Source organism: Nerophis ophidion, linkage group LG24 (assembly GCF_033978795.1).
Source record: "Nerophis ophidion isolate RoL-2023_Sa linkage group LG24, RoL_Noph_v1.0, whole genome shotgun sequence".
NCBI classification, from domain to species: Eukaryota; Metazoa; Chordata; class Actinopteri; order Syngnathiformes; family Syngnathidae; genus Nerophis; species Nerophis ophidion.
In genome coordinates, this window is record NC_084634.1 from 4,088,284 (window position 1) to 4,102,143 (window position 13,860).

General features: G+C 38.9%; 1 protein-coding gene and 1 long non-coding RNA gene across 2 annotated transcripts in view; one reads left to right on the top strand and one right to left on the bottom strand.

Moving 5' to 3' along the window:
- LOC133542430 (uncharacterized) overlaps nt 1-13,860 on the top strand; it is a 38,799-nt gene that overhangs the window by 12,958 nt on the left and 11,981 nt on the right. The gene's annotated exons all lie outside the window — the stretch shown is intronic.
- Nucleotides 10,879-13,860, bottom strand: part of ezra (ezrin a) — a 41,543-nt gene continuing 38,561 nt past the window's right edge. The window contains exons 10-12 of the mRNA XM_061886529.1: nt 13,052-13,212; nt 12,637-12,969; nt 10,879-11,304 (exon numbers count right to left, since the gene is read on the bottom strand). Of these exons, the coding sequence (XP_061742513.1) occupies nt 11,140-11,304; nt 12,637-12,969; nt 13,052-13,212 (659 nt within the window). The 3' untranslated portion in view covers nt 10,879-11,139. The remainder of the gene's footprint in view (nt 11,305-12,636; nt 12,970-13,051; nt 13,213-13,860) is intronic.

Consider the following 13,860-nt stretch of genomic DNA (forward strand, 5'->3'; position numbering starts at 1 on the left):
TATTATTATTATTATTATTATTATTATTATTTTTAATTCAAATTTTTTTATTAAATCAACATAAAAAAACACAAGATACATTTAAAATTAGTGCACCAACCCAAAAAACCTCCCATTTTCATGACAAAAAAAAATAAATCCCCCAATATATATGAGACGCTAAACTAAGGTGTAGCGTTGTCTCCCTCTAGCGGTCAAATGTGGTGCTGCATGTTTTAAAAGGGAACATTATCAGCAGACCTATGTAAGCGTCAATATATACCTTGATGGTGCAGAAAAAAGACCATAAATATTTTTTTAACCGATTTCCGAACTCTAAATGGGTGAATTTTGGCGAATTAAACGCCTTTCTGTTTATCGCTCTGGATGCGATGACGTCAGAATGTGACGTCGCCGAGGTAACACAGCCGCCATTTTCATTCTCAAGCCATTGTAAACATTGGGTCTCAGATATGTTATTTTCCGTTTTTTCGACTATTTTTTGGAACTTTGGAGACATCATGCCTCGTGGGTGTGTTGTCGGAGGGTGTAACAACACTAACAGGGAGGGATTCAAGTTGCACCACTGGCAAGAAAATGCCAAAGTAGACATTTTACCGGCGATGACAGACATGGCACAGAGATGTATGGATAACCTGCAGATGCATTTGCAACGATAAAGTCAACGAAATCACAAAGGTGAGTTTTGTTGATGTTGACTTATGTGCTAATCAGACATATTTGATTGCGGCGTGACTGCGAGCTAATCGATGCTAACATGCTACGCTAATCGACGTTAAAATGCTATTTACCGGCGATGCTAAGACAGACATGGCACAGAGATGTATGGATAACCTGCAGATGCATTTGTAACGTTAAAGTCACAGAAATCACAAAGGTGAGTTTTGTTGATGTTGACTGCCAGCTAATCGATGCTAACATGCTACGCTAATCGACGTTAAAATGCTATTTACCGGCGGTGCTAAAGCAGACATGGCACAGAGATGTATGGATAACCTGCAGATGGATTTGCAACGATAAAGTCTGCGAATTCACAAAGGTGAGTTTTGTTGATGTTGACTGCCAGCTAATCGATGCTAACATGCTACGCTAATCGACGCTAAAATGCTATTTACCGGCGGTGCTAAAGCAGACATGGCACAGAGATGTATGGATAACCTGCAGATGCATTTGCAACGATAAAGTCTACAAATTCACAAAGGTGAGTTTTGTTGATGTTGACTTATGTGCTAATCAGACATATTTGGTCGCGGCGTGACTGTCAGTTAATCGATGCTAACATGCTACGCTAATCGACGCTAACATGCTATTTACCGGCGGTGCTAAAGCAGACATGGCACAGAGATGTATGGATAACCTGCAGATGCATTTGCAACGATAAAGTCACAGAAATCACAAAAGTGAGTTTTGTTGATGTTGACTGGCAGCTAATCGATGCTAACATGCTACGCTAATCGATGCTATTTACCGGCGGTGCTAAAGCAGACATGGCACAGAGATGTATGGATAACCTGCAGATGCATTTGCAACGATAAAGTCAACGAAATCACAAAGGTGAGTTTTGTTGATGTTGACTGCCAGCTAATCGATGCTAACATGCTATGCTAATCGATGCTATCATGCTATTTACCGGCGGTGCTAAAGCAGACATGGCACAGAGATGTATGGATAACCTGCAGATGCATTTGCAACGATAAAGTCACAGAAATCACAAAAGTGAGTTTTGTTGATGTTGACTGGCAGCTAATCGATGCTAACATGCTACGCTAATCGATGCTATTTACCGGCGGTGCTAAAGCAGACATGGCACAGAGATGTATGGATAACCTGCACATGCATTTGCAACGATAAAGTCAACGAAATCACAAAGGTGAGTTTTGTTGATGTTGACTGCCAGCTAATCGATGCTAACATGCTATGCTAATCGATGCTATCATGCTATTTACCGGCGGTGCTAAAGCAGACATGGCACAGAGATGTATGGATAACCTGCAGATGCATTTGCAACGATAAAGTCACAGAAATCACAAAGGTGAGTTTTGTTGACGTTGACTGCCAGCTAATCGATGCTAACATGCTATGCTAATCGATGCTAACATGCTATTTACCGGCGGTGCTAAAGCAGACATGGCACAGAGATGTATGGATAACCTGCAGATGCATTTGCAATGATAAAGTCAACGAAATCACAAAAGTGAGTTTTGTTGATGTTGACTGCCAGCTAATCGATGCTAACATGCTACGCTAATCGACGCTAAAATGCTATTTACCGGCGGTGCTAAAGCAGACATGGCACAGAGATGTATGGATAACCTGCAGATGCATTTGCAACGATAAAGTCACAGAAATCACAAAAGTGAGTTTTGTTGATGTTGACTGGCAGCTAATCGATGCTAACATGCTACGCTAATCGATGCTATTTACCGGCGGTGCTAAAGCAGACATGGCACAGAGATGTATGGATAACCTGCACATGCATTTGCAACGATAAAGTCAACGAAATCACAAAGGTGAGTTTTGTTGATGTTGACTGCCAGCTAATCGATGCTAACATGCTATGCTAATCGATGCTATCATGCTATTTACCGGCGGTGCTAAAGCAGACATGGCACAGAGATGTATGGATAACCTGCAGATGCATTTGCAACGATAAAGTCACAGAAATCACAAAGGTGAGTTTTGTTGACGTTGACTGCCAGCTAATCGATGCTAACATGCTATGCTAATCGATGCTAACATGCTATTTACCGGCGGTGCTAAAGCAGACATGGCACAGAGATGTATGGATAACCTGCAGATGCATTTGCAATGATAAAGTCAACGAAATCACAAAAGTGAGTTTTGTTGATGTTGACTGCCAGCTAATCGATGCTAACATGCTACGCTAATCGACGCTAAAATGCTATTTACCGGCGGTGCTAAAGCAGACATGGCACAGAGATGTATGGATAACCTGCAGATGCATTTGCAACTATAAAGTCACAGAAATCACAAAAGTGAGTTTTGTTGATGTTGACTGCCAGCTAATCGATGCTAACATGCTATGCTAATCGACGCTAAAATGCTATTTACCGGCGGTGCTAAAGCAGACATGGCACAGAGCTGTATGGATAACCTGCAGATGCATTTGCAACTATAAAGTCACAGAAATCACAAAAGTGAGTTTTGTTGATGTTGACTGCCAGCTAATCGGTGCTAACATGCTACGTTAATCGATGCTAACATGCTATTTACCGGCGGTGCTAAAGCAGACATGGCACAGAGATGTATGGATAACCTGCAGATGCATTTGCAACTATAAAGTCACAGAAATCACAAAAGTTAGTTTTGTTGATGTTGACTGCCAGCTAATCGATGCTAACATGCTATGCTAATCGATGCTATCATGCTATTTACCGGCGGTGCTAAAGAAGACATGGCACAGAGATGTATGGATAACCTGCAGATGCATTTGCAACTATAGTCAACGAAATCACAAAGGTGAGTTTTGTTGATGTTGTTGACTTATGTGCTAATCAGACATATTTTGTCGCGGCGTGACTGCCAGCTAATCGATGCTAACATGCTACGCTAATCGACGCTAAAATGCTATTTACCGGCGGTGCTAAAGCAGACATGGTACAGAGATGCATGGATAACCTGTAGATGCATTTGCAACTATATTACGTTTCCTTCCACCCACATTTAATGCGAAACAAACACTTACCAATCGACGGATTTAAGTTGCTCCAGTGTCAAAAGATGCAAAAGTCCTGATCGTTTGGTCCGCACATTTTACCGGCGATGCTAACGCAGCTATTCTGCCATGCTATGGCTATGAATAGCGTCAATAGCTTCAGTTTCTTCTTCAATATTTTCATACTCCAACCATCTGTTTCAATACATGCGTAATCTGTTGAATCGCTTAAGTCGCTGAAATCCGAGTCTGATTCCGAGCTAATGTCGCTATATCTTGATGTGGTATTCGCCATCGTTTGTTTACATTGGCAGAACACTGTGTGACGTCACAGGAAAATAGATAGTCGTATCGCATGCGCCTATAACAGTCTGGATGGTTTGTTTCCTGTCAGGGGTATTTGTTGTTGAACACCAAGATGCAGAGACGGAGGCAGGCATAGAATTGGAAAACATGATTTAATTAAAACTAAACAAGGACAAACAAAAAGCACGCACGTGGGCGGAATAACAAAATAAGAGAGCTAGCACTGGGAGCTACTGAAACAAAAAGGAACTTTAGCATGGAAGCTAGAGGATAACAAACAGAAAAACTGGGAAATAGCTAACGGCTAACAAAAACAGCTTACCGCTACGACGACCAGGACAAGATGTAGCAAGACAGGTAATAGCTGAAGTGATGCCAGACACGACAGCTAGCAAAGACACAAGAGTGACATGAGGCAAGGACAATACAACGATCCAGCCACTGACACGAGACAAAAGAGGTACAAATAGGAGCCGGCTGATTGGCAACAGGTGTGGCCAGATGCCCATCCGCCGCAGCTGAGGATGAACACAGCGATCAGGGAACAAGACAGGAAGCTGACAAAATAAGAGCACTAGACAGGAACTAAGGACAGGAAATACTAAACACACTGAGGAGGAACACAGCGCTTAGGGAATAAGACAGGAAGCTGACAAATTAAGAGACACTTGACAGGAACTAAGAGACAGGAAATACTAAACACAGGAAACAGACAAATGCGGAGGGGAAAACAAAAACATAGACAAACTGTCAGGGGCAAGCCTGACACTTCCCCTTTGTTCCAAAGGACACCACGTCCACAGTTTCCAATTATAACTTGAAATGTGGACTCGTCAGACCACAGAAGACTTTTCCACTTTGCATCAGTCCATCTTAGGTGAGCTCGGGCCCAGCCAAGCCGGCGGCGTTCCCGGGTGTTGTTGATAAATGGCTTTCGCTTTGCATAGTAGAGTTTTGAGTTGCTCTTTCAGATGTAGTGACCAACTGTAGTTCCTGACAGTGGGTTTATGAAGTGTTCCTGAGCGCATGTGGGGATGTCCTTTACACACTGATGTCGGTTTTTGATGCAGTACCGCCTGAGGGATCAAAGGTCCGTAATATCCTCCAGATTCTCTGAACTTTTTGATGATTTTACGGACCGTAGATGGTAAAATCCCTAAATTCCTTGCAATAGCTTGTTGAGAAATGTTCTAAAACTGTTCGACAATTTGCCTACAAATTGGTGACCCTCGCCCCATCCTTGTTTGTGAATTACTTAGCATTTCATGAGAAGCTGCTTTTATACCCAATCATGGCACCCACCTGTTCCCAATGAGCCTGCACACCTGTGGGATGTTCCCAATAAGTGTTTGATGAGCATTCCTCAACTTTATCAGTATTTATTTTTTATGAGTTTACATTTTTTTATGAGTTTGAACATCAAATATGTTGTCTTTGTAGCATATTCAACTGAATATGGGTTGAAAAGGATCATTGTATTCCGTTTATATTTACATCGGACACAGAGGTTCTTAACCTGGGTCCGATCGAACCCTAGGAGTCCGGTGAGTCGGCCTCAGGGGTTCGGCGGAGGTCAAGACACACCCGACTCATCGTGTAAATAAAAACTTCTCCCTATCGCCGTATTATGGATAACCCCAAAACAATGTTCTCGTTAATTTTTCATCCGATTTACAGGTGTGTAATTAGTTGAGTTCTTGCACTGTGTTGGTTTTGTTCTTTGAACAAGGTGATGTTCAGGCACGGTTCATTTTGTGCACCAGTAAAAAACTGTGCAAGAGTACAGTCCGGACGTTTCTCCTCAAATTGAGCCAAATTGAATTCTGTCTCTGTTTAATTCCTTGCTTCTTGTCTGGTTTAATAGATGTCGTCAGTGTTTGAACCTGACGCTCGTAAAACCAGCAATGTCACGCCCGTTAAAACAATAATAACAATACAAATTGGAAACCGGTACTTTTCAAATAGAATATGGTACCTTTTTTGATTCCTTAGTACAGGGGTAGGGAACCTGTGGCTCTCGGATAAATCTGAACTGACATTGCTTAACACGATAAGTCATGAATAATTCCGCTGTGTTAAAAATAACGTTCAAAATATAAAACATTGTCATGGTAAGAAGTCATTTATTTATTATTGGTTAGTGTGGGGCTTGCCCTTCTGGGGGTTCTTCAGACAGCCTGTTTTAGGGTTACAATATTTTATTTTATTTTTCTCTCGGTTGCTTTCCAGCAATTGTCTTTTTCTCTTTCGTCCTCACTCGCGCTCCGGCTCCAGCCCCAACCCTGTCTCTCCTCCTGGCTTTCTGCTTATAACAGAGCGACAGGTGATTAGATAAAAAAGGCCCAGCTGGGCCATCTCTGCACCTGTTGCTGATTTCCAGGCCGGTCCTGGCAACATCAATCAATGTTTATTTATATAGCTCCCAATCACAAATGTCTCAAAGGACTGTACAAACCATCACGACTACGAAATCCTCGGAAGAACCCACAAAAGGGCAAGGAAAACTCACACCCAGTGGGACGCCAGTGACAATGCTGACTATGAGAAACCTTGGAGAGGACCTCAGAAGTGGGCAACCCCCCCTCCCTCCTCTAGGAGACCGAAAGCAATGGATGTCGAGCGGGTCTAACATGATACTGTGAAAGTTCAATCCATAGTGGCTCCAACACAGCCGCGAGAGTCCAGTTCAAAGCGGATCCAAGACTGCAGCCAGAGTCCCGTCCGCAGGAAACCATCCCAAGCGGAGGCGGATCAGCAGCGTAGAGATGTCCCCAACCCATACGCAGGCGAGCGGTCCGTCCTGGGTCTCGACTCTGGACAGCCAGTACTTCATCCATGGTCATCGGACCGGACTCCCTCCATAAGAGTGGGGGGGGACATAGGAGAAAAAAGAAAAGAAGCGGCAGATCAACTGGTCTAAAAAGGAGGTATATTTTAAGGCTAGAGCAGGGGTCGGGAACCTTTTTGCCTGAGAGAGCCAAGAAGCCAAATATTTGAAAATGTATTTCCCCAAGAGCCATATCATATTTTTTTTAACACTGAACACAACTAAACACGTGCATTTTTAAGTAAGACCAACATTTCTAGAGTATAATAAGTCTCTTATTCTTTTTAATAACATTGTTATTCTGAAGTTAACTGTGGAGGGGGGCGTGGCCTGCGGGCCTGCAGCAAAGCGGGATGATTCCTAGAGCCCAAAAAAAGTCTGCGGGCTATAGAGCGTTTTCATTTCGGGCTCCAGTACTCTGGAATGCCCTCCCGGTAACAGTTGGAGATGCTACCTCAGTAGAAGCATTTAAGTCTCACCTTAAAACTCATCTGTATACTCTAGCCTTTAAATAGACCTCCTTTTTAGACCAGTTGATCTGCCGCTTCTTTTCTTTTTTTCTCCTATGTCCCCCCCTCCCTTGTGGAGGGGGTCCGGTCAGATGACCATGGATGAAGTACTGGCCGTCCAGAGTCGAGACCCAGGATGGACCGCTCGCCTGTGTATCAGTTGGGGACATCTAAAAATGTATCTTTTCCATTTGTGTTGATTTAACTTCGTCCTCGTCGCGTGCCAGGGACGCATTTTCCTACCAAATGACTAAACAAATATTTCCTTTCTCTCGGGCCGGCGGCTGCTCGTTTTTGTGGCTTTTTCGGGACGGGTTTTAAAAATCCACGCAGTTACCCCGGTGTGTTTTTTTCTTCCAGACAGAAACAGACCCGCCGCTATTTTTATGTACTCAGCTGGCACCGGCTACTTGCCGGAGAGCAGACGCCGGCGCCTACTTTTAGATCCGGCCGCAATGCAGATGGCCAGGACTTTGGAAGTAAAGCTGACTATAAGTCGGCTTTGAAATCCTCAAACAAAAACACCTGGAAGGACAAAAACTGACGTTCCCCGTCCATTCAAATCACATTCCTTCATGGTCGATACTTGAGAAAGTAAAGTTGGATCTTTCCTACCAACGACGGCCCCGGGGCCCAATCAAATATTAGCACTGAGTTAGTCATCTTATTACTAATCATATTCAATAATTATACCTAATTAGGGACTAATGTCCCTTTTGGGACAGAGGACCCTATTGTATTTCTAAGGTTTTATTGTTATAATTATACCGCCGCCTCTTTGAGTTGCAATTTGACCCCCTTAACATGCTTCAAAACTCACCAAATTTTACACACACATCAGGACTGGCGAAAATTGCCATCTAAAAAAAACAAAAAAAACTCAAAATTGCGCTCTAGCGCCCCCTAGGAATAAAACACAGACAAAACTGCTTGTAACTTCCATTAGGAATGTCGTAGAGACTTGTAACAAAAACGTCTAGGTAGATCTGACTTAGACCTAGATTTCATACTCTGACATTCTTCTGCAAAAATCAACAGGAAGTTGTCAAAAACCCCTTCAAAACAAACGTTTCCTAAAAAAATGTCATTTTTGCCTCTTTGAGCTGTAATTTGACCCCCTTAAAATGCTTCAAAACTCACCAAACTGGACACACACATCAGGACTGGCGAAAATTACCATCTAATAAAAAAAAATAACAACCCCAAAACTCAAAATTGCGCTCTAGCGCCCCCCTAGGAAAAAAAACACAGAAAAAAACTGCCTTTAACTTCCAGTGGGAATGTCGTAGAGACATGAAACAAAAACGTCTAGGTAGATCTGACTTAGACCTACATTTCATATATTGACATCCTTCGGCAAAAATCAACAAAAAGTTGGCAAAAACCCCTTCAAAACAAAAGTTTCCTAAAAAGTCATTTTTGCCTCTTTTAGCTGTAATTTGACCCCCTTAACATGCTTCAAAACTCACCAAATTTTACACACACACCAGGACTGGCGAAAATTGCCATCTAAAAAAAATAAAAGAAAAAAACAACTCAAAATTGCGCTCTAGCGCCCCCTAGGAAAAACAACACAGACAAAACTGCTTGTGACTTCCGTTAGGAATGTCGTAGAGACATGAAACAAAAACGTCTATGTAGGTCTGACTTAGACCTAAATTTCATACTCTGACATCCTTCGGCAAAAATCAACAGGAAGTTGCCAAAAACCCCTTCAAAACAAACGTTTCCTAAAAAATGTCCTTTTTGCCTCTTTGAGCTGTAATTTGACCCCTTTAAAATGCTTATTCTGGTGGAATGTGTTGAAAATGGAATGGTTTGAATCAGAAAAATGGTCAATTGATTTTGAATTACAAAAATGTCCCGGAAAACCTGGAATTCTGGAAAATTGTCTAAATTTTTGGGAACTTGGAAAAATGATGGTTTGCATTTCTAGAATGGTGGAATGTGTTGAAAGTGGAATGGTTTGAATCGGTTGAAAAATGTGAAAAAATGGTCAATTGATTTTGAAAGAGAAAAATGTCCCGGAAAGTCCGTAATTCTGGAAAATTCAGGAATTTTTTTGGAACTTGGAAAAATGATAGTTTGAATTTCCAGAATGGTGGAATGTGTTGAAAGTGGAATGGTTTGAATCGGTTGAAAAATGTGAAAAAATGGTCAATTGATTTTGAAAGAGAAAAATGTCCCGGAAAGTCCGTAATTCTGGAAAATTTTGGAATTTTTTTGGAACTTGGAAAAATTATAGTTTGATTTTCCAGAATGGTGGAATGTGTTGAAACTGGAATGGTTTGAATCGGTTGAAAAATGTGAAGAAATGGTGGAAGTCGGAAAAATGGTCAATCCATTTTGAATGGGGAAAAATGTCCCGGAGAACCTGGAATTCTTGAAAATTTTCAAATTTTTTTGGAACTTGGAAAAATGATAGTTTGAATTTCCAGAATGGTGGAATGTGTTGAAAGTGGAATGGTTTGAATCGGTTGAAAAATGTGAAAAAATGGTCAATTTATTTTGAATAAGAAAAATGTCCCGGAAAATCTGGAATTCTGGGAAATCTGGGTGTTCTTGGAATTTGTAAAGGGAAAGCCCACAATTCCCAAATAGGTTGAACAGTTTGAAGTAGGAACCGTTTGAATCGGGTGAAAAATGTGGAAGGTAGAACGTGTCAAAATCTGAAGAATAATAATAGTAATAATAACAAAAGTAATAATAATGATAATAATAATAAATCGTTTAAATAGATTAGTTTTGGTGTAGAAAACCATATGTGTGAATGCTCCAAAGCATTCACACAATAAATGTACACACTAAAAAAATACTGGATTGTTTTGATAACCCAATTTATGAGTTGCTAGTGTTGGGTACCCCAAAAGGGACAAGCTGTAAAAAATGGATGGATAGTGTTGGGTTAAATTTTGGAGTTGTTATTATGAAGAGCGATCCATTTTTTGGGGTTATAAGGGTATTATTTTAACTCATTTTCTGGGTTATAAGGGTATTATTTTAACTCATTTTTGGGTTGTTTTTCAACAAAGGCTTTTTTTAAATTAAAAATGTACTCTTTTCTTGAAGGGAATGTTATTATGGATTAATCTCAATACTTACATTAATCATTAGGGCTAAGGTTAAGGTATTCATTGGAGATTCAATGTATGTATGATGAGATTATCGCAGATCTTCAAGATGCAACTTTTTAATCAAATTTGAATAATAGGATATCGAGACTAGTTTGATGGATATAAAGAGTCTTTCTTTATAAAATGTCAGCCTGTTGGTAGGTTGGTATGAAATTGTAAATAGGTAAGAGACAATAATGCCAAACAAAATGATGTCTGCCTGTGAATAAATAAAATTAATTAAAAATCAAAGCGACCCCTCCACTGTTTTTAAGGGGACGAGCTACATGTGAACTCCCATAGTTAGGACGAGATGCCTCGTTAAATGGGAAAAAAATACTTTAAAGTATCTCCACATATATTTTTCAATAAAATTCTTCCCAAAATATGTAATACTGTATACATAATATGTGAAAGTATAAACACAATATTGAAGGCAACAATGACTTTGTGTTGATAAGCTTTTTATTAAGTGAGAGGCTGATCAGAAACAAAGATTTTCTCATAAGAAAAAAATATATAATTAGTTTTCTTTAATTAAACAGCTGCTCCAGACTACATAAAGACGTGGCGTGAAAATATCATTTGTACAGTACATTGTTAGTTTGAAAAGAGTGGAGACATTTGAGTGCTTAGAAGTCGATCCCACCGAGGCCCGCCCCCCTCATGAGGTATTTGTATTTTGTCAACCTCCCGCCCAGCTCCTTCCTACAAGGCCTCGAACTCATCGATCCTCTGCTTGGTGTTACCCTGGCGGATCTGCCGCAGGGTCTTGTACTTGTCGCGGCCGACTCGCACGTTGTCGGCGTGCTGCAGGTCGTTCTGGGTCTTCTTGCTCTGGTCCCGGGACTCCTCCAGCTCGGAGCTCAGGGCCTGGAGGAGGGAGGGGAGAACAGGCGGTTTGCCATTTTTGGGCTGTCACAATAGGAGCGATGAAATAAAATAAAATACAATTAAATGAATAAACTATTTTGAATGAAATGAAATACAAATAATTAAAATAAATAAAAAAATGTAATTTTTTTTATAAAAATTAAAATTAAAATTAATATTAAAATTTAAATTACATTTTTAATTACAAGTTCAGAACTTGATCGTAATTGCTCCAAATGATGACGGCAGTCTGAAGTGGTTTTGTTTTAATTTAACTTTATTAAATTTTTTATTTTTTATTTTATTTTAATCAAATTATTGTGTTTATTTTAATGTATTTTTTTATTATAATTTTTATTATTATTTTATATAATATTTTTATTTTTTATTTAAAATTAAATTAAGTTATTGACTTAATTAAATATAATTCAATTAAATTTATTTTAATTCTATTTTAATTTAATTGTATTTCATTTATTTTAATTTCATTTAATTTCATTGTATGTTAACAAGTGGTAGGAAATGGATGTGTGTATAAATTATTCATTTAATTGTATTGGGTTTTATTTAATTTTACTTAAATTAAATTAAAAAACATTTAATTAAATTGTAATTAATTAAATTAAATTGTTATTAATTCCCAATTATTTTAATTTAATTCTATTATACTTTATTTATTATTTAATTGCATTTAATTGTATTTAATTTATATTAATTTTATTAAATTTTATTTTATTTTAGTTAACAAGCGGTCAAAAATGGATGGATGGATAAATTGTTAATTTAATTGTATTGGGTTTTATTTAATTTTATCAAATTTAATTTTATTTAAATTAGATAAAAAGAACACATTTAATTACATTTTAATTAATTAAATTGAATTAAATTAGAATAAAATATAATAAAATAAAATGAATTTAATTACATTTTATTTAAATTAATGTATTCATTATATTTTTATGATTTTATTTTATTTTATTCTATTTTATTTTATCTTATTTAAATTATTATATTTTATTTTTAGTCCCCACTATTAAAGCTCGCAGCTTTAATAGTACATTTGGTGCAGTGACTCTGCAGAAAAAAATGATTGCCCAATAATTATTTCCTTTGTCACTATAAATTTTGAACCTAATTAATCTATTCCAGGGTAAAACTGTGGCCACCATAAAACATTTGCAGTCAAGTTATTCTGAGCTGTTTTAAAAACAAATGAACTACAGGCAGTACACTCAAAGTTCGATATCACCCGGTCGTTGGAGTCCAGAAAATAGAGATTGTAAATTGGGGGTCCACGGACCCGACTAAATGGAACCCGGAGGGCAAACTCACCCTGAGTTTGGCCTGCAGGCGCTCGTTCTTCTCGGCCTCGGTGAGCCTCTCCTCCTCCTGGCGGTGGTCGTGGATGCCCTGCGTGTGGAGCTCGGCGCTGTAGGTGGTGTTCTCCTCGCTGTCCGAGGAGGAGGAGGAGGAGGAGAGGGCCGGGGGGGCGGCGGCGGCGGGGCTGGAGCTGGTCATCACGTTGCGCAGCTCTTCCTGCGTCTTCATCAGGTTCTCCTCCACCTCTTTAGCCTTGACGTGCCACGTGTCGGCCTCCTCCTCTTTCACCCGCTTGGCCTCCTCCAGCAGCAAGATCTTGGCGCTGTACTCCGCCAGCTCCGTAGCCTAATATTTTTCCGGGGCGAGGTCGGATGGCGTCACCGTCTCGTTTGGAAAAAACACAAGGTCAGGCACAGCGGCGACTCACCAGCTGTTCCTGGCTCTTCATCTGGTCCTCGGCCTGCCTGGCCAGCTCCTCCTTGGCGATGATGGCCTCCATCCTCTCCGTCTCCAGCCGGGCCGCCTCCTGCTCCACCTTCCTCCGCTCCTCCTCCAACCTCACAGCCCTGTCCAGCTGCTCCTGGAGCTCTGCAACCAGCGCTCATGTCATCAAAGTGTGCCAAAGACACAACGTGTGGTTTGACCTCCGACAGACAGGTGACCGTTTGTTGTTTGCTTTATCAAATAGCAGGATTATGCGACAACAATCCTTTAATTTATTTTATTTTATTTTATTTTATTTTATTTTATTTTATTTCATTTTATTTTATCTTATTTTATCTTATTTTATCTTATTTTATTTTATTTTATTTTATTTTAATTAAAGCATTATTTTTATTGGATTTAATTCAAATTATAGTATTCATCTTATTTTATCTTATTTTATTCAAATTAAATTACATTATTTATTAATTTAATTTAATTTCATTTAATGTCATTTAATTTCATTTCATATCATTCTATTTTATTTAAATAAAAAAATTAAAGCATTTATTTAAGTCAACTTAAATTACGTTAAACTAAGTTGAATTAAATCAAATTTAAACTAGATTAAATAAAATTTAATAATTAAATGTGTTTTTTTTCATTTTAATTATTTTATTTTATTTAAATAAAAAAATTAAAGCAGTTATTTAAGTTAGCATAAATTACATTAAATTAAGTTAAATTAAATCAAATTTAAATTAGATTCAAATTAATGTAATTAAATGTGTTTTTTTTCCATTTTAATTAAAT